This window comes from Ornithorhynchus anatinus, chromosome 21 (genome assembly GCF_004115215.2).
Source record: "Ornithorhynchus anatinus isolate Pmale09 chromosome 21, mOrnAna1.pri.v4, whole genome shotgun sequence".
Classification (NCBI taxonomy): domain Eukaryota; kingdom Metazoa; phylum Chordata; class Mammalia; order Monotremata; family Ornithorhynchidae; genus Ornithorhynchus; species Ornithorhynchus anatinus.
In genome coordinates this window covers 1,203,799-1,226,870 of record NC_041748.1, presented here as the reverse complement: position 1 = coordinate 1,226,870, position 23,072 = coordinate 1,203,799, and the positions used below count along the sequence as shown (strand labels likewise).

Below are 23,072 nucleotides of genomic sequence, written 5' to 3'. Positions count from 1 at the left end.
GCCCCGCTGCCCTCCTGGCGTGAAGATGATAAATGAGGGAGCCGGATACCCCCTTACCCCAGCCCCTTGCCGCCCCCACTCGGGTCCATTCCACTCGTGCCCCAGCCGCCTCGATTCTCCTCTCTGGCAGTGGGCCCGAGGCCTCGGGAACAGGGCCGGGTGGGGCCCGTGGGGGGTGGGATGGGGGCTGGGGTTGGAAAGGTCGCCGGGAAGGGGCGGGGGGCAGGGGAGGGACCGAGGGTGGGAACAGCCTGGGGAGGGGCGGGATCGAGGCCTCGGAACCCCACGCTGGACCGGGAGCGGGTGCCAACCGGAGGCCGGGGGCCCGGGTGGCCGGAGGCGGCCGGTCGGCCCCGGCCTCTGCCGGCCCCGGGGGGCAGAGATGAGAGGGGCCGGACCGGCAGGGGCCGGGGGACGCAGAGCCGCGGACCCGGCCCGGCGCCCGCGACGGGACGGCCCGAGGGGCAGGGGCGGCTGCATGAGGTAGTTGGTCCAGGATCCCGGCGCCGGGGTGGGGGGACGGATCAGCGGGGCGAGGGGCCGGGCAGTTCAGGGTGTCCGTGAAGGGGGCAGAGGGGGCAGCGGGGACGGGAGGGGCCCGGCCCGAGGGGCACCCGCCCGCCTCAGGTCCAACGCAGACCGGTCCCGCGTGGCCCGCGGCCCCCGCCTGGAGCAGGAGATGCTGGGATGCGGCCAGAGCACAGATCCGGTGGAAGGGAGGAGGGGCAGGCCTCCGTCCGTCTCTCCTCAGCCGGGGTAGAATCGCCCACGGGGGGAGCGGCTGCCACGGGGCGCCCGGTCCCGGCCGGCCCCTCAGCCGGTCCCCTGACCCGCGCCCCGGGCGGCCCTAGATCTCCAAATCCACGGGCCGGATGGCTCCCGTCCTGTGTTCCTTCACCCATTGTTCCCGGTCCTTGGCGGGGTCCACCTTCCGGAGCAGCTGGTCCACGGCCTGCACGGTCTATGAGAGCCGGGGGTGGGGGGGACGGCGGGTGGGCGGGGGTCCTGGCGGGGCACCCCTCCATCCCAACCGGGCTCTCGTCTAGTCTGTCAGCTCCTCGTGTCGGACTCTCCCGAGCGCTTCGTCCGGCGCTCCGCGCCCCGTAAGCGCTCGGTCGATACCTTCGACCCTAGACTGCAAGCTCCTGGGAACGTGCCTCCCAACTCCGTCGTAGCCTCCTCTCCCGAACCCTCAGTACAGTGCTCTGCACCCGCTAAGCGCCCGGTAAATTCGACCGGGAATTCTGATGGCCAAGCACAGGAAGAAGGCGTATCACCGGGCAGGGGAGGGAGAGGAGAAGCTTTTTTGCGGGGGGGGGATTCCTTATAGTAGGGGTCCCCCTGGGTCCCATGTCGGGCTCCCGGGGCGAGGGGGACGAGGCTGGGGGCGGGGAGGGGGAGCCCACTCACGCTCTGGTTGAACATGTCGGTCTCGTGCCTCAGCTGCGTGTATTGGCATAGTTGCTGCCGGATCATCTCCACCCGCTCCACCTCCAGCCTCTCCAGCTCCTGTGGGGTCCGAGATCCGCACCCCGCTCACCTCTTCCGGCCTTTTCCGGGCGGGCAGCCCCTCCCCTTCCCCCGTTGCGGAGAGTCGATGCCCAGCCCGGGGCTGGGGTCGGGGTCGGGGGGGGGGGGACCGGCGGGAGGTCGGTTGGGGGAGACGTCTTGGCGGGATGGGGACGGGGTGTCGGGGGCGACGGCTTCCGTCCACTTACCAGGGTGGCGGTCACCATTTCTTCAAACCACTTGGACTGGGCCTGGTTATAGAGGTCTACGCAGCGCGTCAGATCATCTCCTGGGGGGACAAGGGGGCTGAGCGGCCCGCAGCCCACCCTCCGAAATAATCCCAGCGATAATAATAGCGCCGGCTCTAGCCACCGGGCCACGCTGCTTCTCTCCCGCCCTGCCCGCGGTGTTTATCGGATTCCAGGTGGGTGTCTGGCTCTCTCCAGCCCCTGGCGATGCCCATTCTCCCTCCACCCTGCCCGCTCTGCCCGCCAGCTTCCAGGTGGGTCCCTGGCTCTGCCCCGGCCCTGCGGATGCCCGCCCCCGCCCCCACCCACCAGCCTGCGTGGACTTTCGCCGGGCCTTTTTGATGTCCTCTTCCGTTTTGTTGCTGAGCTTGATCTCCAGCTGCTGCGTTTTCACCTCCAGGTCCTTCTGCCTGTCGGTCAGGGCCTTCCGGGCCTGCACCAAGGAACCCGGGGGCCTCCGTTCCAGGGAGGAAGGGACCGGGGCCCAGAGAGGGCAAGGGACTTGCCCGGAGTCACACGGCAGGCCCGCGGTTTAGAACAGGGACCTCCCCTATCTCCGTCGCGCGCGTCCCGCCAGCTAGGCCAGCCTCCCTCTCCCCGGTGACGCCGGCCCAGCCCCGTCCCCGGGGCGGACTTGCTAGACGCCCCCGATACCCCACCTTCTCCACCGAGGAATAGCGGCTGGCCAGCTGCTTGCGTAGATCTGCGATGTGATGGTCGCACTTCTTCAAGTCTTTCTTGAAGTTCTCCCGGAAGTTCATCAGCGGCTTCTCCACCTCACTCTGGAGCTGGTGGGAGGGGAGAGGGTTCAGGGGTGTGGACTCAGATCCCTTCACCCGAGGGGGGGTTAAGGGAGAGGTCACCGGATTTGACCGCTTATTGTTGCAACATACTCTCCCAAGTGCCTAGTACAGTGCTCTGCACGCGGTAAGCGCTCAATAAATGCGATCGAATGAGCGGGGATAGGAGAGACGCTCAGAGCAGCGGTCTGTCTTCGGTGTGGGGGGTCGGAAGGACAGATCCGCTCCCCGAATTGGGGCTGCTGCCTGCCTGTGTCCTGCCCCCCTACAAGGCCCCGAGGGAGCCCCTCCGTTTCCCCCACTCCCCACCGACCGGGGAGCATCGAAGGCAGGGGAAGGGGCTCTCCTCTCCATCCCTAGCTCTGCCTGGCGATCAGGATGGGGCGGGTCGGCCCGGTTTTCCCTGCATCCTCCGCTGGGAGAGGAGAGTTCCTGGGCAACCTCCTCGGTGGTGGTCCCCGGGACCCTGGACTGGCTCGATAGGAGAAGGGGGATGGCTCGTTAACGACAGTAACAATAATAGTAGTTGTTGGGCGTTGACTCTGTGCCAAGCGCTGTACTAAGCGCTGGGATAGGTACAAGATTAGCAGGTCCCACCGGGGGCTCACGTTCTTAGAGGGAGCACGGGGATTGAATCCCCCTTTTGCAGATGAAGGAACTGAGGCCCAGAGAAGTGAAGTGACTGGCCCAAGGTCACATAGTAGGTAAATGGTAGAGCCGAGATTAGAACCCAGGTCCTCTGGCTCCCAGACCCGGCTGCACCTTGTGTCTACCAAGTCCGTTGGATTATACTCTCCCAAGTGCTCACTACAGTGCTCTGCGCATGGTAATCGCTCGATAAATACCATCGGTCGATTCACTGAGAGTAGCTGGGGTCTCCGTCCAGTTCAATCATGGTATTTATTGAGCGCTTACTGTGTGCAGAGTGCTGTACCAAGCGCTTGGAAAGCACCAGGAATAAGTACCAGGGATAAGTCACATGGAATGTTAGGAATGGGGGTGGAGGGTGGGGGTGTTGAACCTCCTGGAATAACTGTTGGAGCATTAAGAATGGGGGAGATGGAATCCCCCCGAATAATGGACGGAATGTTATGTGGGGAGTGGAATCTCCTGGAATGATACTAATAATAATAAGGTTGGTATTTGTTAAGCGCTTACTATGTGCTGAGCGCTGTTTTAAGCACTGGGGTAGATATAAGGTAATCAGATTGTCCCACCTGGGGCTCACAGTCTCAATCCCCACTTTACCGATGAGGTCACTGAAGCACAGAGAAGTTAAGTGACTTGCCCCAAGTCACACAGCTGACGGGTGACGGAGCCGGGATTAGAACCCATGACTCCTTGGGAATGGGGTCTAGAATCCCCCGGAATAACTGATAGAACTAGAGGGGCAGGGAGCGGAATAGTTGCTGGATGTGGGGAATGGTGTTTGCGTGTGTATGTAATCCTCTGTAATAATTGTTGGCAATGAGGAAGGTGGAATCTCCTGGAATAACTGTCGGAGTATTAAGAATGGGGGAGACGGGATCTCCAGGATAACGGATGAAATGTTATGGAAGGGGTGCAATATCCTGGAATAATTGTTGGAACCTTGGGAACAGGGGCTGGAATCCCCTGGAATAATCGATAGAACAAAGTGGGTGGGAAGCGGAGTAACTGCTGCATGTGGGGAATGAGGATGGAATCCCCTGGAATAACAGTTGGAGGTGGGAAATAATAACAGTAACGCGGCTATTTGTTAAGCGCTCACTGTCTGTCAAGCACTGTTCTAAGTGCTAGGTAGATACAAGGTCATCGGGTTGTCCCACGTGGGGCTCACAGTCTTCACCCCCATTTTCCGGATGAGGGAACTGAGGCCCAGAGAAGTGACGTGACTTGCCCAGAGTCACAGAGCTGACAAGTGGCGGAGCCGGGATTAGAACCCACGACCTCTGACGCCCAAGCCTAGGCGCTTTCCACTAAGCCACGCTGCTTCTCTATGAGGGGAGTGGCATCTCTTGGAATAAGTGTTGAGGAGGGGGGGACGAGGCGAGTGGAATCCCTTGGAATAACTTTTGGAGTGGGGAAGCAGGGGAGTGGAGTCCCTTGGAATAACTGTTGGAGGTGGGAAATGAGGGGAGTGGAATCTGTTGGAATAGGGGGTGGGGTGGGGGGAACGAGGAGGGTGGAATCCCCTGGGATAACTGTTGGAGGTGGGGAATGAGGGGAGTGGAAACCCCTGGAATGTGTTGGATGTGGGGAAGGAGGAGGGTGGAATCCCCTGGATTAACTGTTGGAGGCGGGGAGTGAGGAGAGTGGAATCCGCTGGAATAAGTGTTGGGCCGGGGGGGAACGAGGAGGGTGGAATCCTTTGGAATAACTGTTGGAGGTGGGGAATGAGGGGAGCGGAAACCCCTGGAATGTGTTGGATGTGGGGAATGAGGAGGTGGAATCCCCCCGGAATAACCGTTGGAGGTGGGGAATGAGGGGAGTGGAAACCCCCGGAATGTGCTGGATGTGGGGAATGAGGAGGGTGGAATCTCCCTTGGAATGTGTTGGATGGGGAGCATGGGAAGAAGCGCCTATCAGCAGGGATGTCACCCAACTGTTGTTTTAGCCGCCTTCACGTGCCCTCCCCGGGGTGACGACTCCCCTTTTTCACGTCGGTCGGTGCCCACAGAGGCCGGCGGGGCCGGGGGCCCGGGCCGACCGGCAGCAGTGCCCGGGCGGAGGTCCCGGCCGGCTTCCTCTCACCCCGTGTCCGCCTCCGCCCCCCCGGCCCTCTCCCCGGCGGCGGCGTTCACCTTGGCGGAGAACTTGAGGTGGACGTCGGCCTCGTCCGCCAGGCTCTTCTTCACCTGCGTCCAGGCCTCTCCCAGGGAGCTGGAAAACACACAGGGCCGCGACCCCCCGAGAGTCAGTCAGCCGGGCGTATTTACTGAGCGCTTACTGTGCGCAGGACACTGTACTAAGCGCTCGGGAGAGGACGATAGAGGAGTAGAACGGACACGTTCCCCGTTCACGATGAGCTGACGGTCTGGAGGGGGAGACAGATGTGCCTTTTCAGCAGTCAGTGGCATTTATTGAGCACTTACTGTGTGCAAGGCACTGTACTAAGCGCTTGGGAGAGGACGATAGAACGATATAAGGGACACATTCCCTGTCCGGCCCCTGCCGGTCCACCCCTAAACCCAAACTGGCCGGGGGAGGGCCAGGGGTGGAGGGTCTGCGAGGGGACGCTGGTGGCTGACGGTGGGGGTTCATCTTTTCGTTCTGTTTTAATGGTATTAAGTGCTTACTATGTGCCAGGCACTGTAGTAAGCGCTGGGGTAGACACATGAACATCAGGTTGGACCCAATCCATGCCCTTCACGAGGCTCACCGTCTTCATCCCCCTTTTCCAGATGGGGGAACTGAGGCACAGAGAAGCGTGTGTGTACCGGTAATTATATTAAGCGTTAACTTTGTAGATCCGAGCTAATCGGGTTGGACCCGGTCCCTGCCTCCAAGCGCTTAGTACAGTGCTCTGCACATAGTAAGCGCTCTATAAATACTACTGAATGAAAGGGGCTCACAGTCTTAATCTCCATTTTACAGAGTAGGGAACTGAGGCCCAGAGAAGAGAAGTGACTCGCCCAAGGTCCCGCAGCAGACAAGAGGCAGAGCCGGGATTAGAACTCAGCGTGGCTCAGTGGCAAGAGCCCGGGCTTGGGAGTCGGAGGTCGTGGGTTCTAATCTCGGCTCCCCCACTTGTCAGCCGGGTGACCTCGGGCCGGTCACTTCGCTTCTCTGGGCCTCAGTTCCCTCATCTGTCAGATGGGGATGAAGACTGGGAGCCCCACGTAGGACAACCTGATGACCTCGTGTCTACCCTAGCACTTCGAACGGTGCTCGGCACATAGTAAGCGCTTAACAAATGCTAATATTATTATTATTATTATTATTATTAACTCAGGTCCTTCTGACTCCCAGGCTTGGGCATTAGTCTCTGGGCCACGCTGCTTCTCCAGACACGGGGGGGGGAGGGTGAGTGGGACCAGACTTCCGTCTTTCAGGAGCAACAGGCTGGTGAGCAAGAGTCCCCATCACTCCACTGTCCCCGGGGAGTTTCCCAGCGAGCCCCGGGGCTCCCCAACTCACCCCTCTTCCTGGGCGGCCAGAGAGTTGTGCGACAGCTTGGAGAGGTTCTTAGCGTAGTCCTCCTCGATCTTGATTCTGGACCGACGGCAACCCCCCCCGACAGGTCACGGCGGCCCGGCCCCCGGGGGGGGGGCCGCCCCTGACCTCCTCCAGCCCCTCCCGACCCCCCAGGTTGTGCCCTCTGACCCCAGTGCCCATCCTCCGGGCTCTCTGGCTCCTCCTGGTCCCTCTCCCTGGCCCTAGTGGCCCCCTCTGACCCGCTCCAGCCTTTCTTGGCCGCACCTTAGTGCCACCACCAGCTCTAGTAGCCCCCCCGACCCCTCCCGATCCCCTCAGTCCCACCCCCTGACCCCAGTGGCCCTCTCTGACTCCCTCCAGATAATAATAATGATAATAATGGTATTTGCTAAGCGCTTACTCCGTGCCAAGCACTGTTCTGAGCACTGGGGTAGATACGAAGTAATCAGGTTGTCCCCCGGGGGGCACAGGGTCTTAATCCCCATTTTACAGATGAGGGAACTGAGGCTCAGAGAAGCAAAGTGACTGGCCCGAGGTCACCCGGCAGACGAGTGGCGGAGCTGGCATTAGACCCCACGTCCTCTGACTCCCAAGCCCGTGTTCTTGCCGCTAGGCCATGCTAACGGATCCCACCTCAGTCCCACCCCCTGGCCCTAGTGGCTCCCCAGCCCCTCCTGATCCCTCCCCGTCCCACCCCCTGGGCCTAGCGGCCCCCTCTGACCCCCTCCAGCCCCTCCCGGTCCCACCTCGGTTCCTCCCCTTGGTCCCCCCCGGCCTGCCCTGTCTCCCCAGGACCCGCCCCCCGCAGCCTCCCCCATTTCCCCGACTCGGTCTCCCCGGGTCCGGCCCCCCGCCCAGGACCCGGACCCCGGGTCACCTTTCCCGGATGAACTCGGACATCTCCTTCTGCATCTGTTTCCCTTTCAGCTGCTTCTGCAGCAGCAGCTCGAACCCCGCCACGCTGCCGTTCCCTTGGGGGTCCTTCTTGTCTGCCTGGAACGGGAACGGGGTGGGGGGGCAGCGGGGCCGGGGTGCATGAGGGCTGGGGCCTCTGGCGGAGGGGTGGTCTGCCCCCGCCCCGGCCCGCCGGGCCCCCCCAAGGGGAGGAGGTCTCCCACCTACCCAGAAATAGTCACAGTAGCTCCACTCCGTGGGTTTCAGCAGCTGCTGCTCGGCCATTGTGTCCGGGTGGGGGAAAGTCACGCAGTTGATCTTTGGGGGGGGGGTAAATGGAGAGGGGGGGTCGGGTCAGCCGAGGGGTGGAGGGGGGGCTCCGGCCTCACCTGCCCACCACCCGTCGATCGATCGATCCGACGGCGTAAGCTGGTCGTGGGCCGGGAACCTGTCTGCGAATTCCCTGGTACTGTGCTCTCCCAAACGCTTAGTACGGTGCTCCGCACGTAGTAAGTGCTCAATAAATAATAATCATATTTGTTAAGTATAGTACTTGCTATTATTATAGTAAGGGCTCAATGAATACGATCGACTGATAGATGATCGATCGATTGGTGTTCATTAAGCACTTCCTCTGTGCACGGGAAGGCCTCTTCCCCAGCGGCCCCTTCCCGCCCCCCCGGGACCCCCGGCGAGGAGGAGCAAAGGACCCTTCCTTCCATCCCGGAAGGAAGCCGGGAGTGCCCGCCACCGGCCGGGGACCGTGGGCACGGGGTCCGCACCGTGGGACGGGAATGGGGCCGGGGTCGCGACGCCCCCCGGGCCCACGGCGACCCCGGGGCGGCCCTGTGGTGGGGGTCTGAGCCGGCGGCACACGTCAGACCCCGGTGGGATTGGTGTGGACCGGTCCCCGCTCGGGGGGGGGGGGTCTGGACCCCAAAATGACCCGTCCCTCCCTCTCTCTGCCCACGGGGACCCGGGGATGGGTGTCGGGGGGGGGTCTCCCTGCCCGCCGCGCTCAGCCCCGGATCCCCGTCCGCCCTGCCCGGGCTCTCACCGTGATGGTCCTATCCTTGCTGGACTTCTTCCCCGGAGACGGAGCCCCCGGGCCCTGGGGAGAGGGGAAACGGGTCACGTCGGGGCCACGTCAAAAACACACAAGGAACACGATCGGGGACCCATCGGGTGCATCACGTCGGGAGCGCGTCCCTCGGCCGCGCCACACCTCAATTTTTGTCACCACCGCGCCGCCCTGGACCACGACCTGCCGCGTCTCGTTGCACCCCGCTTCCCCAGACCTCACTGGACCGCACTGCCCCTCTCCCAGAGGTCACGGAAAGACTTTCGTTGGCTCCGGGTTGAGGGAGAGGGGATCCCAACGGGAGATTGAGAAGCAGAGAGGCCTAGCGGGTAGAACCCGGGCCTGGGAGTCGCTAGGACCTGCGTTCTCATCCCGGCTCCGCCTCCTGTCTGCTGTGCGTCTTCGGGCGGGCCATTTCGCTTCTCTGGGCCCCAGTTACCTCATCTGTGCGCTCGGTACAACGCCTGGCGCGTAGTAGACACTTAAATACCATCATTATTATTAATGATAACAGAAGCAGCGTGGCTCAGTGGAAAGAGCCCGGGCTTAGGAGTCAGAGGTCACGGGTTCTAATCCCGGTTCCGCCACCTGTCGGCTGTGCGACTTTGGGCGAGTCACTTAACTTCTCGGTGCCTCAGTTAGCTCATCTGGAAAATGGGGATTAAGACTGTGAGCCCCGCATGGGACCTGATCACCCTGTATCTACCCCAGCGCTTAGAACAGTGCTCGGCCCATAGTAGGCGCTTAACAAATGCCAACATTATTATCATTATTATTACCCCAGCGCTTAGAACAGTGCTCTGCACCTAGTAAGCGCTTAACAAATACCAACGTTATTATTACTACTATTATTATTATTAAAATGGGGGTTAAGACTGTGTCCAACCTGATTAGCTTGTATCTTCCCCAGGGCTTAGTACAGTTCCTGGCACACGGTAAACACTTCACAAATACCACAATTATGATTATTATCATGATCTCAGCTCCGCTTCTTGTCTGCTCTGTGACCTTGGGCAAGTCACTTCACTTCTCTGGGCCTCAGTTCCCTCATCTCTAATATGGGGATTAAGAGTGTGAGTCCATGGGGGACAGGGGCTGTGTCCCACCTCAATAACTTGAATAATAATAAGATGGCATTTGTTAAGCGCCTACTCTGCGCGAAGCTCTGTTCTAAGCGCTGATAATGATGGCATTTGTTAAGCGCTTACTATGTGCCAAGCACTCTTCTAAGCGCTGGGGGAGATACAAGGTAATCGGTTCGTTGTGCACGGGGCTCCCGGTCTTCATCCCCATTTGACAGATGAGCGAACTGAGGCCCAGAGAAGAGAAGCGACTTGCCCACAGTCACCCAGCTGACAAGCGGCGGAGTCGGGATTCGAACCCACGACCTCTGACTCCCAAGCCGGTGCTCTTTCCCTTAAGCCACGCCGTTTGTCTACCCATCCCCGGCGTTCACTTCAGAGCCCGGCATTGGGTAAGCGCTTAACAAATACCATAAAAATAAAAGTCGTGGGGAGTGAGTGAATTGTTGTATTTGTACTTTCCCAAGCGTTTAGTACAGTGCTTTGCACCCAGTAAGCGCTCAATAAATACGATTGAAGGAACGATCGAATGAATCAGGTCGAACGGCAGAGCCCGCTGCAGGGAGCAGAGTGTCCACTGGGGGTCGCCAGAATAATAATAATACTAATACTAATACTAATGATGATAATACTAATGATGATGGTAATAATGATGTTGGTATTTGTTAGGCGCTTACTGTGTTCCAAGCACTGCTCTAAGCGCTGGGGGAGATACAGGGTCATCAGCTTGTCCCACATGGAGCTCACCGTCTTCATCCCCATTTTCCAGATGAGGGAACTGAGGCCCAGAGAAGTGAAGTGACTTGCCCAAGGTCACACAGCTGACAAGGGACAGAGCCGGGATTAGAACCCATGACCTCCGACTCCCAAGGCCGGGCTCTCTCCCCTGTGCCACACAGCCCCCCGGCCTGGGAATCAGGGAACCCGGGTTCTCATCCCTACTCCCTCCCCTTGTCTGCCGTGGGAACCTCGGGCAAGTCACTTCACTTCTCTCAGAGAAGCAGCGGGGCCTAGAAGCAGCGCGGCTCAGTGGAAAGAGCCCGGGCTTCGGAGTCAGAGGTCACGGGTTCGAATCCCGGCTCTGCCACTTGTCAGCTGGGTGACCGTGGGCGAGTCACTTCACTTCTCTGGGCCTCCGTTCCCTCATCTGTAAAATGGGATTAAGACCGTAAGCCCCACGTGGGACAACCTGATTCCCCTGTGTCTCCCCCAGCGCTTAGAACAGTGCTCTGCACATAGTAAGCGCTTAACAAATACCAACATTACTATTATTATTATTGGGGACGGAGCCCGGGCCTTGGAGTCAGGGGACCTGGGTTCTAATTCTGCCTCCATCACCTGACTGCTGGGTGACCTTGGGCCAGTCACTTCACTTCTGTGGGCCTCAGTTCCCTCATCTGCACAATGGGGATTGAGATACAGTGGGGATTGAGACTGTGAGCCTCAGGGGGGACAGGGACCGTGTCCAACCCGATTTACTTCTATCCAGTGCTTAGTACAGTGCCTGGCACAAAGTAAGAGCTTAACAAATACCACAGGAATCGTTATTATTATTAGTTTAGCTTATGGATGGCACCGAACCCTAACCCCAGTTGCTATTATTATATTACTATCTAATAACGTGTTGTTATAGTTCTATAACAACATATAATTATTATACTATGCTATTACATCATTATAATATATTATTTATATCATACCGCATCACTCGCATAATATACAGTGCCATTATAGTGATACTGTATTATGTAATATATTAATGTCATATCATATCGTATTATTATGTAGCAGAGAAGCAGCGTGACTCAGTGGTAAGAGCCCGGGTTTGGCAGTCAGAGGTGGTGGGTTCTAATCCCCGCTCCACCCCTTGTCTGCTGTGTGACTTTGGGCAGGTCACTTGACTTCTCTGTGCCTCAGTTACCTCATCTGTAAAATGGGGGATGAAGACCGTGAGCCCTATGTGGGACAACCTGATCACCTTGTATGTCCCAAAGAAGAGTGCTTTGCACACGGTAAGCGCTTAACAAATAGCGACATTATTATTATTATTGCCCCCGGGCCTGCCCCCGTCCCTTAGCCCCCCACCCCCCCCCCTCCTCCTCCTCCTTACCAGGGAGTCGCTGAGTGGTTTGCGGAGACTCATGGGGGCGGGTTCTGTCTGGGACGGGAGCGGGCCCGTGGCGTGGAATCCGTTCACTGGGACACAAGACAGAGCCAGTCAGCCGTATTTATCGAGTCTGGGGTCAGCCGAGGCTGCCTACTCCCACCTCAGAAGGAACGTGACTTTAGTGGAGAGGGAGGAGGCCCGGGAGTCAGAAGGACCTGGGTTCTAATCTCAGCTCCACCACGTTCCTGCTGGGTGACCTTGGGCCGGTCGCTTCACTTCTCTGGGCCTCGATTCCCTGAACTGGAAAATGGTGAGCGGGAGCCCCAAGTGGGAAAGAGACTGTCCAACCTGATTAGCTTGTGCCCATTCCAGTGCTTGGCACATAGTAAGCACTTAAAAAGCACACTGTAATAATAATAATAATGATAACCGCAGGGTCTGTCTGCTGGGGTACCCCTTCAAGCCCCCCCACTGTCTCGGCCGCTGAATGCGGGGCGTCCCGGCTCTCCCCCGTCTCCTCCGGCCTCCCCTCTGGGACCACCGGGTTGAGCTCCGTTTGTTATCCCACGTCCCCTGAGCCGGCCCGCCGCCCCCAGGGATCCTGGGAGGAACGGGGCCATCAGAGGAGGGCCGCGGGCCTGCCCGAGGCCCCGGGGCCGGTGGCGACGCGGGTCACCGCGTCCCGTTCCCCAAACGGCTCCAGCCTCGGCCTCCTCCTCCGTCCCCCCGACCCCTGACCGGGACGAGGCCTCTGTCGGTGGCATCAGAATGTTGGTAGGTACCTTGTGCGGAGACCCCTTCCTTTCCCTCCCCACCCCGCCCCGCCGACCCTGGGCACCCACCCTCATGGCTGGGGGTGGGGCAGGACCGGGCAGGGGAAGTGGAGTGGACCAGCCCACACCCCTGACTCGCCCCCTATGACCCAGAGTGACCCATCCAGCACCTCTGACTCTCCCTTCTCCATCTCTGACTCTCCCGAGACCCAGCGCAGACCATCCCACCCCCCGACTCTCCCCAGTGAGCCAAGCCCGGACCGTCCCACACCCCTCACCCTCCCTCTCCATCCCTGATTCTCCCCAGTGACCCAGCACGGACCATCCGACATCCCTGACTCTCTTCTCTCCATCTCTCCCTCTCCCAGGCGATCCAGCAAGAACCATCCCAAACCCCCGATTCTCCCCCCTTCCTCCCTGTCTCTCCCCAAGAGACCCAGCCTGGACCCTCTGACATCCCTAACTCTCCCCTCTCCATCTCTCCCTCTCCCAGGTGATCCAGCAAGAACCATCCCAAACCCGATTCTCCCCTCTCCATCTGTCTCTCCCAGGCGATCCAGCAAGAACCATCCCAAACCCCCGATTCTCCCCTCTTCCTCCCTGTCTCTCCCAAAGAGACCCAGCCCGGACCCTCCGTCGACCCTGACTCTCCCCTCTCCATCCCGGGCCACCCAACACCCCTGACCTTTCCCTCTCCATTTCTGCCTCTGCCGCGGGGACCCGGCCGGACCATCCCTCCCCCCGACTCTTCCCTCTCCCTCCCCGACTCTCCCTCCAGCCCGGATCTAAGTGGTCGCGGCCTTCCGCTCCCGGACCCCCCTTTCCCTCCGCTCCTCCTCCCCTCCCCATTCCCCCCACTCCCTCCCTCTGCTCTACCCCCTTTCCCTCCCCACGGCACTCGTGCGTATTTGTATACGTTATTTATCACTCTATTTATTTTATTAATGATGTGTATACATCTACGATTCGATTTATCTCGACGATATTGACGCCAGACTGTTTGTTTTGTTTTGTTCTGTTTTGTTTCGCTGTCTCCCCTGTTTAGACCTCGAGCCCGTTGTTGGGCAGGGACTGTCTCTGTTGCCCAATTGTCCATTCCAAGCGCTCAGTACAGTGCTCCGCACACGGTAAGGGCTCAATCAATACGACTGACTGAATGAATGAACGAACACACCCCAGCGGGATCCTCAGGGACCCTGCCTCGGGGTCCCGGGATGGGAAAGCCCGGAACTCTGCTCCAAGATCCCGGGAGGCTCTGCCGTTCGTATTTATTGAGTGCTTGTCCGATCCTATTTTCTTGTGCCTACCCCGGCGCTTAGAACATCCCCGATTAAGCCCCCCTTTCCTCTTCTCCCCCTCCCTTCTGAGTCTCCCTGACTCTCCCCCTTTCTTCCTCCCCCTTCCCAGCCCCGCACCGCTTATGTTCATCGACTCCCGGCTCTGCCACCTGTCAGCTGTGTGACCGTGGGCAAGTCACTGCACTTCTCTGTCCCTCAGTTACCTCATCTGTAAAATGGGGATTCACCGGGAGCCTCACGTGGGATGACCTGATGACCCTGTATCTCCCCCGGCGCTTAGAACAGTGCTCTGCACCTAGTAAGCGCGTAACAGATACGAATATTATTATTAGATCCGTCGTTTATTTCTGTTCGTATCTAACCCCCCCACCCCAGAGAGCCCCGTCCTCTGCGTAGTGGTCACTTCCCTTTCTCCGGGAGGGTCCGTCCCCACCCTCCGGGCAAGGACGGGATGGGCAGGGCAGGGCCGGCTGAGGGTGGGGCAGGACTGGGCGGGGGAAGGGGAGTGGGGTCCCACGGCCCCTCCCTAGGCTGAGGGCTGGCCTGGGATGGGCAGGATTGGGCCCGGTGGACTGGGAAGGGCGTGCACTGGGCAGAGATGGACCGGATGGTGGGTTGGACTGGGCTGGCTGGGGTGCACTGGACAGGGCTGAACTAATCAAGGACGGACTGGTTCGGGGGTGGACTGGGCTAGGCTGGGATGGACTGGGCAAAGACAGACTGGATGGGGAGGTGGGCGGGACTGGACTGGATTGGGCTGGACAGGACTGAACTGGGCTGGACTGGGTCCGAACGGTACCTGCTGCAGACGGAGAGCTGGTCTTCCGGCCGGGGCTCGCGGGGGAACCGGTCCCAGGAGATCCTTGGGGTCGCACCCAGGTAGTCTCTGGACGAAAGAGAACGGCGGGATGAAGGTTGGGGATCCCCGTCCCTGCCGCTGCCCCTAAACCGGGCACCGACACCCTCAGCGGGCCACAGACATCCCCGTCCTTCATCCTCATTCTACAGATGAGGGAACTGAGGCCCAGAGAAGCGAAGTGACTGGCCCAAGGTCACGCAGCAGGCGAGCGGCGGAGGTGGGATGGGAACCCGGGTCCTTCTGACGCCCCTGCCTGGGCTCTACCAACTAGGGAAGTGAGGGAGGAGCAAGGTGAGGGGTCGTAACGGGGGGGGGAAGACCTGGGATCTGGCATGAGATCAGGAGGAGCGGCCGGTGCTGGGGGAGAGCACTGGGAGAGAGCACTGGAGGAGAGCACTGGGGGGCGTCCCCCAGCCGGAGACGGGCATCCCGGCCCGCCCTGGCCCGCTGGGTGACCTTGGGCCAGTCGCTTAACCTCTCTGGTCCTCTCTGGGACAGGTATAGGGAGATTCATTCGTTCATTCCATCGTATTTATTGAGCGCTTACTGGGTGCAGAGCACTGGACTAAACTCTTGGGAAGGCACAGTACAGCAGTAAAAGAGAGACAATCCCTGCCCACAGCGAGATCACAGTCTAGAGGGGATACTGTTTGGCACCTCCCCCCCCCCCAGCGCTTAGCACAGTGCTTGGCACAGAGTGAGGGCCGAGCCGATGCCGTGACTAACTTACTGGACCTGCCCAGCCGGAGTTAAGGAAGGGGAGAAGTCTGACAAAGACGCGAAAAGTCCGGCCGTCCTGAGAGTCTGGCAACGAGCTGGACGTTCCCACCCCACCGAGGGCCGCGACACAGAGCGAGAAGCAGACTGCCGAGAGCCCGGGCCTGCGAGTCAGGAGACACGAGTTCTAATCCCGTCTCTGCCGCCGCCTGCTTCGTGACCCGGGGTGAGTCCCTTAACTTCTCTGGCCCTCAGTCTCCTCATCTGTAAAATGGGGATTCGAAACCGGTTCTCTCTCCTGGGGGCTCCAGGTCCGGGGAGGCCGGGGCAAGATGGGCTCAGTCGACGGGTCAGTCGTATTTATTGAGCGCTTACTGGGTGCACGGCACTGTACTAAGCGCTTGGGAGAGTCTCGTGAAACGGAGTTGGTCCTCCCTGACTGCGTCCCCCTTTCCTCTTCTCCCCCTCCCTTCTGCGTCGGCCCGAGTCGTTCCCTTCCTCCCTCCCCGGTCCCGGCCCCAAACCCTTAGTAATAATGTTGGTATTTGTTAAGCGTTTACTATGTGCAGAGCGCTGTTCTAAGCGCTGGGGGAGATACAGGGTCATCAGATTGTCCCACGTGAGGCTCACAGTCTTAATCCCCATTTTACAGATGAGGGAACTGAGGCACAGAGAAGTTCATTCATTCATTCATTCAATAGTATTTATTGAGCGCTTACTATGTGCAGAGCACTGTACTAAGCGCTTGGAATGAACCAGTCGGCAACAGGTGGAGACGGTCCCCGCCGTTTGACGGGCTTACGGTCTCATCGGGGGAGACGGACAGACAAGAACTTGCCCGCAGTCACCCAGCTGACAGGTTGGCAGAGCCGGGATTCGAACCCATGACCTCTGACTCCCAAGCCCGGCCTCTTTCCACTTAGCCACGCTGCTTCTCACGTGTCCACGTCCCTCATTTTATTGATTTCTATTCCAGTCCGTCTCCCTCTCGAGACCTTCGGCTCGTTGTGGGCAAGACGATATCTCTGTCATATTGTTGTAGTGTCCTCTCCCAAGCGCTTAGTACAGTGTTCCGCACACAGGAAGCGCTCAGTAAATACGACGGACTGACCGATGGACTGAATTGTTCCCTGCCCCCAACGAGCCGACGGTCTGGAGGGATGCGAGGGGAGGGGGCTTCTCCCTTCCTCCCTTCTCCCTCCTCCCACCGTGCGCCTCTCCCCAGGCTGGGAAGTAGGGGGGACCTCCAGGTGCAGGAGAAGCAGCGCGGCTCGGTGGAAAGAGCACGGGCTGGGGGGGTCCTAGGTCATGGGTTCGAATCCCGGCTCCGCCGCTTGTCAGCTGCGTGACTGTGGGCGAGTCACTTCCCTTCCTCTGTGCCTCAGTTCCCTCGGCTGTAAAATGGGGATGAAGACTGTGAGCCTCACGTGGGACAACCTGATTACCCTGTCTCTGCCCCAGCGCTTGGAACGGTGCTCTGCACGTAGTAAGCGCTTAACAAATACCCTCATCACAAGGACAGGGTGGAGCAATGGGCATAGTAGTCCAGACGCGACCCGGCCGGGGCGGAGCTGTAGAAAAGACGGATCGGCGAACGCAGACAGAAGGGAGGAGAGGGGAAGGGCGGGAGTGGGGAGTTTTGGGGTGCGGAGCGGGGATCCGGGAACCGCGGAGGGCAGAGTCGGGGCGCGGCTCCTCCCTCCCGGGGAAGTGCAGGCCTCAGCTGCGGGCCCTCTCGGAGGAAGTGAGTCCAGCAGCTGGGCCGGCGGGGCTTTCGATCCGTCCCTCGTATTTATCGAGCGCTTACTCGCGTGCGGAGCGCTGTGCTGAGCAGCTGGGAGAGGACGATATAACAATGAACAGCCACTGCCCACAAGGAGCTGACGGCCTGGGGGGGGGGAGATGGACATGAATAGAAATAAATAAATGAGGGATGTGGAGATGGGGCCCGGGGCGGGGGGGGGGGGCGATGAAGAAAGGGAGCGACGCAGAGGGGAGCGGGAGAAGGGGAAAGGAGGGCGCAGTCAGGGAAGGCCTCTTGGAGGAGGTGGGCCCTCAGTAAGGCTTTGAGGAGGGGGAAGAGTAATTCCAGGCGGGACGTGGCCGGAAGCATAGGGGTTCTGAGGGCAGGGGCCCCAAAATGGGGCTTGGAACATCCAAGCAAAGTCGGGGGGCTTCCTCCCAGGCACCGCAGCATCAGAGGAGCCGGAAGCTAAGTCTCCCTCCCGGTCGATCGCCCCTTTTTCCGCCCCTTCCCCCATGGTGGGAGAAGGAGCATCCGTTGACTCTCCCCTCTCCATTCCTAATTCTCTCCCAGTGTCCCAGGGCGGGACACTGACTCTCCCCTCTCCGTCCCTGACTCTCCCTCCAGCACCGCACCATAACAATGGTGGTATCTGTGAAGCGCTTACTATGTGCAGAGCACTGTTCTAAGCGCTGGGGGAGAACCAGGGGAATCAGGTCGTCCCGCGTGAGGCTCACAGTTAATCCCCATTTTACAGACGAGGTCACTGAGGCACAGAGAAGTGACTTGCTCGGTCCCACAGCTGACAAGTGGCAGAGCCGGCAGTCGAACCCGTGACCTCTGACTCCGAAGCCCGGGCTCTTTCCACTGAGCCGCGCTGCTTCAGTACCAATCCCTCTGGATCTAAGTTTCCAGATTCCCCGAAGAGAGGGATCGGATCCACAGGTTTTGAGGGTGGGTGCAGGGTGGTCCAGACTGAGACGAGGTGAATTATTCGGGGGAAGCAGCGCGGCCTAATGGAAAGGGCGCGGGGCTGGGAGTCAGCCAGCCAGTTGCCTGCTGTGTTGTCTTGGATAAGTCACTTCACTTCCGTCTGTTTCCTCGACTGTGCCTCGGCGTCCTCAACTGTAAAATAGCGATTAAGTACACGTTCTCCCTCCTATCTAAACCGGGAGCCCCATCCAGGACAGGGACTGTGTCCAACCTGATTAACTTGTAGTTACCCCAGCGCTTAGGACAGTTTTGACACATAGTAAGCACTTAAATATAAAAAAAGCAGGAAGGCCTCCTGGAGGAGATGGGCTTCTAAGAGGCCTTTAAGGGGGTGGAAGCGGCACGGCCTAGTGGATAGAGCTCAGGCCTAGGAATCAGAAGGACCCGGGTTCTCATCCCGGCTCCGCCACTTGCCTGCTGCGGGACCTTGGCCAAGTCACCTCTCTTCTCTGTGCCTCCGTTCCCTCATCCGTAAAATGGGGATCGAGACCGTGAGCCCCACGCGGGTCGGGGACTGCATCCAACACCATTTGCTTGTGTCCGCCTCAGCCCGGCACAGAGTACGGGCTTAACAGATGCCATAATTATTATTATGAGGTTGGATCTACCCCGGGGTTTAGTATATAGTGAGCGCTTAAATACCGTAAAAAAAAAACCAAACTGGGTGCCGGGAGCTGTTGACTTGGCGCAGGGGGGAATCGAGGCCAGGGGAGAGGCTGAGGGAGGGGTCGGAGGCGGGGGAGCCGCATAGGGCTCGTGAGGAAGGAAACGGGCGAGGGAGCGGGTGAGGAGCCGGGGCCCGGAAGCAGCTGGCGAAACCAGCCCGGAAACTCCGGCGGATCTCGTGCCCCGCCGCACGACCGGCTGGGCCTGGTCCCCGAACTTCCCCGAAACCCAGTCGTCCCCGCCCGGCCCCTCCCCCGGAGGCCGGATCCCCGCCCACCCCCCGGACTCCCCCTAGCCTCCCCCGTCCCCTTTCCTGCCGGCAGAATAAAGACGATGGCATCTGGTAAGGGCTTTACTATGTGCCAGGCATCCTCGGCCAAGGCCTCACCTGGCTGTGGTAGACTCCCCTTCCCCTTCCTGCCACCTTTCCCCCCGCACTCCCTGCTCCGTGGCTTGTCCCGAGGGATCGGGGGGGGGACCCGGAGTCCAAGCACTTCTCCTCTCCTGCCTTGATGACTGTATCAGCCTCCTCGCCGACCTCCCTGCCTCCTGTCTCTCCCCACTCCAGTCCGGAATTCCCTCTCCAGCCCGCATCGTTTTTCTACAGATTCGTTCGGGCCGGGTTTCCCTCAGGACCCTCCAGCGGTTGCCCGTCTACCTCCGCATCAGACAAAAACTCCTCACCTTCGGCGGCTTTAAGGCCCTCTCCCCTCTAGACCGTCGGCTTGTTGTGGACGGGGAATGTGTCCGTTTATTGTCCTCTGCCAAGCGCTCAGTACGGCGCTCTGCACAGAGTAAGTGCTCAATAAATACGACTGAACTGAAACGAAGTGGGGTTGAGCCGGTTAGGTTTCCATAAAGCACCGGCTTTTCCCATCACCGTAGACGGCACCTCCATCCTCTCTCACAGAGGGACGTCTCCCATCCTCCTCGGCCCCGCTCTCTCATCCAACCCACATCCATCACTGCATCCCGGCGGTTCCACCTTCACGACGTGGCTAAAATCCGCCCTTTCCTCTCCAGGCGAACCGCTACCGACTTCATCCACGCGCTTCTCCCGTCCCACTTCGATTCCCGCATCCGCCTCCTCGCTGACCTCCCCGCCTCCTGTCTCTCCCCCTCCAGTTGCTACTTCCCTCTGCCCAGATCGTCCTCCCACGGAAACGTTCGGTTCACGTTTCTCCACTTCCCGAGCCCCTCCAGCCGTTGGCCGTCCACCCCCGCATCAGACCGAAACTCGTCGCCGTGGGCTTTCAAGCCCTCGCCCCCCCCCCGCCCCCTCCGACCTCACCTCGCCGCTCTCCTCCTCCAGCCCGGCCCGCACGTTCCGCACCTCTAGCGCCAACCTTCTTACCGTATCTCGATCTCGTCCGTCGTCGCCGACCTCTCGCCCACGTCCCGCCTCTGGCCCGGAAGGCCCTCCCTCTTCAGATCCTACAGACGATCCCTCTCTCCATCTTCGGAGCCTCGTGAAAATCCCATCTCCTCCAAGAGGCCTTCCCCGACTAAGCCCTCATTTCCTCTTCTCCGTCTCCTTTTCGCGTCATCCCCGCAGCTGGATTTGCACCCTTTATTCACCCCGCCCTCAGCCCCACAGCCCTTATGTCCAGCTCTGTCATGTATTTATTTTTATGAATCTCCCTCTCCTCTTCTAGACCGTCAGCTCGTCGTGGGCAGGGAGCGTCTCTACAACTTCTGTTTTACTGTCCTCTTCCAAGAACACAGCTCTGCGTAGAGTAAGCGCTCAATAAATACGACCGATTAAGCGGTCTGCCTGTCTTCCCCCGTCCAGTGGAAACCCCTTCGTCCAGGGAACGCTGGAGTCTTGTTTCGGCTGTACTTTCCCGAGCGCTTTAATCGAGCGTTTGTGCTCCGGAGAGGCTCGACGAGGATCGTCCTTTGATTATTTTTCTATGGTATTAAGTGCTTACTCTGTGCCAGGCACTGTACTGAGCGCTGGGGAAGCTACAAGCCGATCTGGTGGGACACAGTCCGTGTCCCACGTGGGGTTCACAGTCTTCATCCCCATTTTCCAGATGAGGGAACTGAGGCCCAGAGAGGCGAAACGACTTGCCCAAGATCACACAGCAGACAAGTGGCGGAGCAGCGATTAGAACCCGGATCCTTCTGACTTGCAGACCTGGGCTCTATCCACTAGACCTCGCTGCTTCTCCTTCGATCGACGGACGGGTTAATTTGCACCCGGATCGGCCGATCGGCACCCGAGGACAGGGAACATCAGTCGGTCGGTTATTGAGCGCTTCCCATCCGCCACTTGTCTGCTGGGTGACCTTGGGTGGGTCCCTTCACTTCGCTGGGCCTCAGTTACCTCCTCTGGAAAATGGGGATGGAGACCGAGAGCCCCACGGGGGACACGGGTTGGGTCAACCCAATTTGCTCGCATCCACCCCAGTGCCTGGCGTGTAGTAAGAGCTTAACAAGCAATATCATTACAGTGTGACTGCTTAAGAAAAACTACAATTATCATTAAGAAATACTACAAGTATTAGTGGCAGTAGCAATAATAGTAATAGTAGGAATAATATTAGTCCTAGTAAGGGACCCAGCTCAGAATGTTGGATGTAAATATCCCTAAAGCAGGAGCGTCGTCCAACCTTATTAACTGGTAATAATAATGATAACGTTGGTATTGGTTAAGCGCTTACTATGTGCCGAGCACTGTTCTGAGCGCTGGGGTGGACACAGGGGATCAGGTTGTCCCACGTGGGGCTCACAGTCAATCCCCATTTTACAGACGAGGTCACTGAGGCACAGAGAAGTTAAGTATCGACCCCAGCGCTCAGAACAGTGTTTGACACAGAGCGAGCGCTTAACGGATACCTCCTTTTTTTAAAGGTACCTACGGGGGCGTCGGGGAAGACCGACCCCGGCTTGGCCGCGGCGAAAAGCTGCAGCAACCAGCCACGAGAAGCGGACGCGAGACCCCCCCCCCCCCCGCGCTGGGCACCGACACCCCCGGACCCTCCTGGACCCCCGCCCACCCACCGGGCGGCCTGAGGTGGGACCCGGGGGTCCTCCGGCGCTTACCGTTGGTGGCGGGGTTGACATAGTAGCGATGTCCCTGGGGAGACAGGTAGGTCTGCCAGCCGGGCGGCAGCGGGGCCGGGGCCGCGGCCTCGCGGGTCGCCGCGCCGTCGGGATGCTGCCGGGGGGGGACCGCCGACCGGTCGGCCGTCGGACGGACGCAGAGAGAGACGGAGAGAGGGACACGACGGTCAACGCCTCGAACGCACCACGCCCGAGACGGGCACCTGGCCCGCCACCGCCCCCAGAAACCACTCCTCCCCGCCTTTCTCCTCCCCCATCCCCACGTGCCTGCCGTGTGACCTTGGGTGAGTCACTCCATTTCCCCGGGCCTCACTTCCACCCCAAGGCTCAGCCCGTCGGAAGCGCCTGACGAATACCGACGTGATTACCACGCTGACGGACGTTGGTACAAAGCCACGCCCGTCCCCTCTCCTAGAGAAGCGGCGCGGTCTCCCGGACAGAGCCTTTGGACTCCGGGCCCGCGTTGAACGGGATCCGCGTCGGACCTGGTTTTCTTACCTCTACTCTAGCGCTCAGTACAGTCCCCGGCAGAGCGAGCGCTTTAGAAATACCGTCACCGGCGGTTTTACAAGCAGCGGGGCCTATTGGGGGGAGAGCACGGGACTGGGGGGCGGAGGGGGTGGGGAAAGCGGGGTTCTCATCCCGGCTCTGCCGCGGGCCTGCCCTGTGACCCTGGGTGAGTCATTTCACTTCTCTGCACCGTGGTGACACGATACCTGTTCTCCCTCCCTCTCGGACCACGATCTCTACGTGGGACGGGGACCGTGTCCGACCTGATTATCCTGAATCCACCCCAGGGCTTAGCATGTAGTAAGCGCTAAACGAATGCCACCGTAATTACCTCTATAATAGACATTAGTCCCCAGCCTCGCCTTTCCCCTCCCCCCAGAGAAGCAGCGTGGCCTAGTGGATAGAGCCGGGGCCTGGGTTCTAAATCCGACTCCACCCCTCGCCTTGGGACAATCACTTCGCTTCTCCGGGCCTCAGTTCCCTCATCTGGAAAATGGGGATGAAGACGGTGAGCCCCACGTGGGCCAGGGACCGTGTCCAACCTAATTACTTCGTATCTACCCGACTGCTCAGACCGGTGCCTGG

General features: G+C 59.8%; 1 protein-coding gene across 3 annotated transcripts in view; it reads right to left on the bottom strand.

Moving 5' to 3' along the window:
• Positions 1-220: 220 nt before the first annotated feature.
• Positions 221-23,072, bottom strand: part of GAS7 (growth arrest specific 7) — a 39,086-nt gene continuing 16,234 nt past the window's right edge. For 2 of the 3 annotated variants that reach the window (XM_029049241.2, XM_029049242.1), the window contains exons 2-14: positions 21,957-22,071; positions 14,729-14,815; positions 11,862-11,947; positions 8,646-8,699; positions 7,817-7,906; positions 7,572-7,687; positions 6,677-6,751; positions 5,341-5,419; positions 2,417-2,545; positions 2,067-2,190; positions 1,719-1,798; positions 1,411-1,509; positions 221-961 (exon numbers count right to left, since the gene is read on the bottom strand). In XM_029049241.2, the coding sequence (XP_028905074.1) occupies positions 848-961; positions 1,411-1,509; positions 1,719-1,798; positions 2,067-2,190; positions 2,417-2,545; positions 5,341-5,419; positions 6,677-6,751; positions 7,572-7,687; positions 7,817-7,906; positions 8,646-8,699; positions 11,862-11,947; positions 14,729-14,815; positions 21,957-22,071 (1,248 nt within the window). In that variant the 3' untranslated portion in view covers positions 221-847. The remainder of the gene's footprint in view (positions 962-1,410; positions 1,510-1,718; positions 1,799-2,066; positions 2,191-2,416; positions 2,546-5,340; positions 5,420-6,676; positions 6,752-7,571; positions 7,688-7,816; positions 7,907-8,645; positions 8,700-11,861; positions 11,948-14,728; positions 14,816-21,956; positions 22,072-23,072) is intronic. The other variant, XM_029049243.2, reaches the window with a different exon arrangement.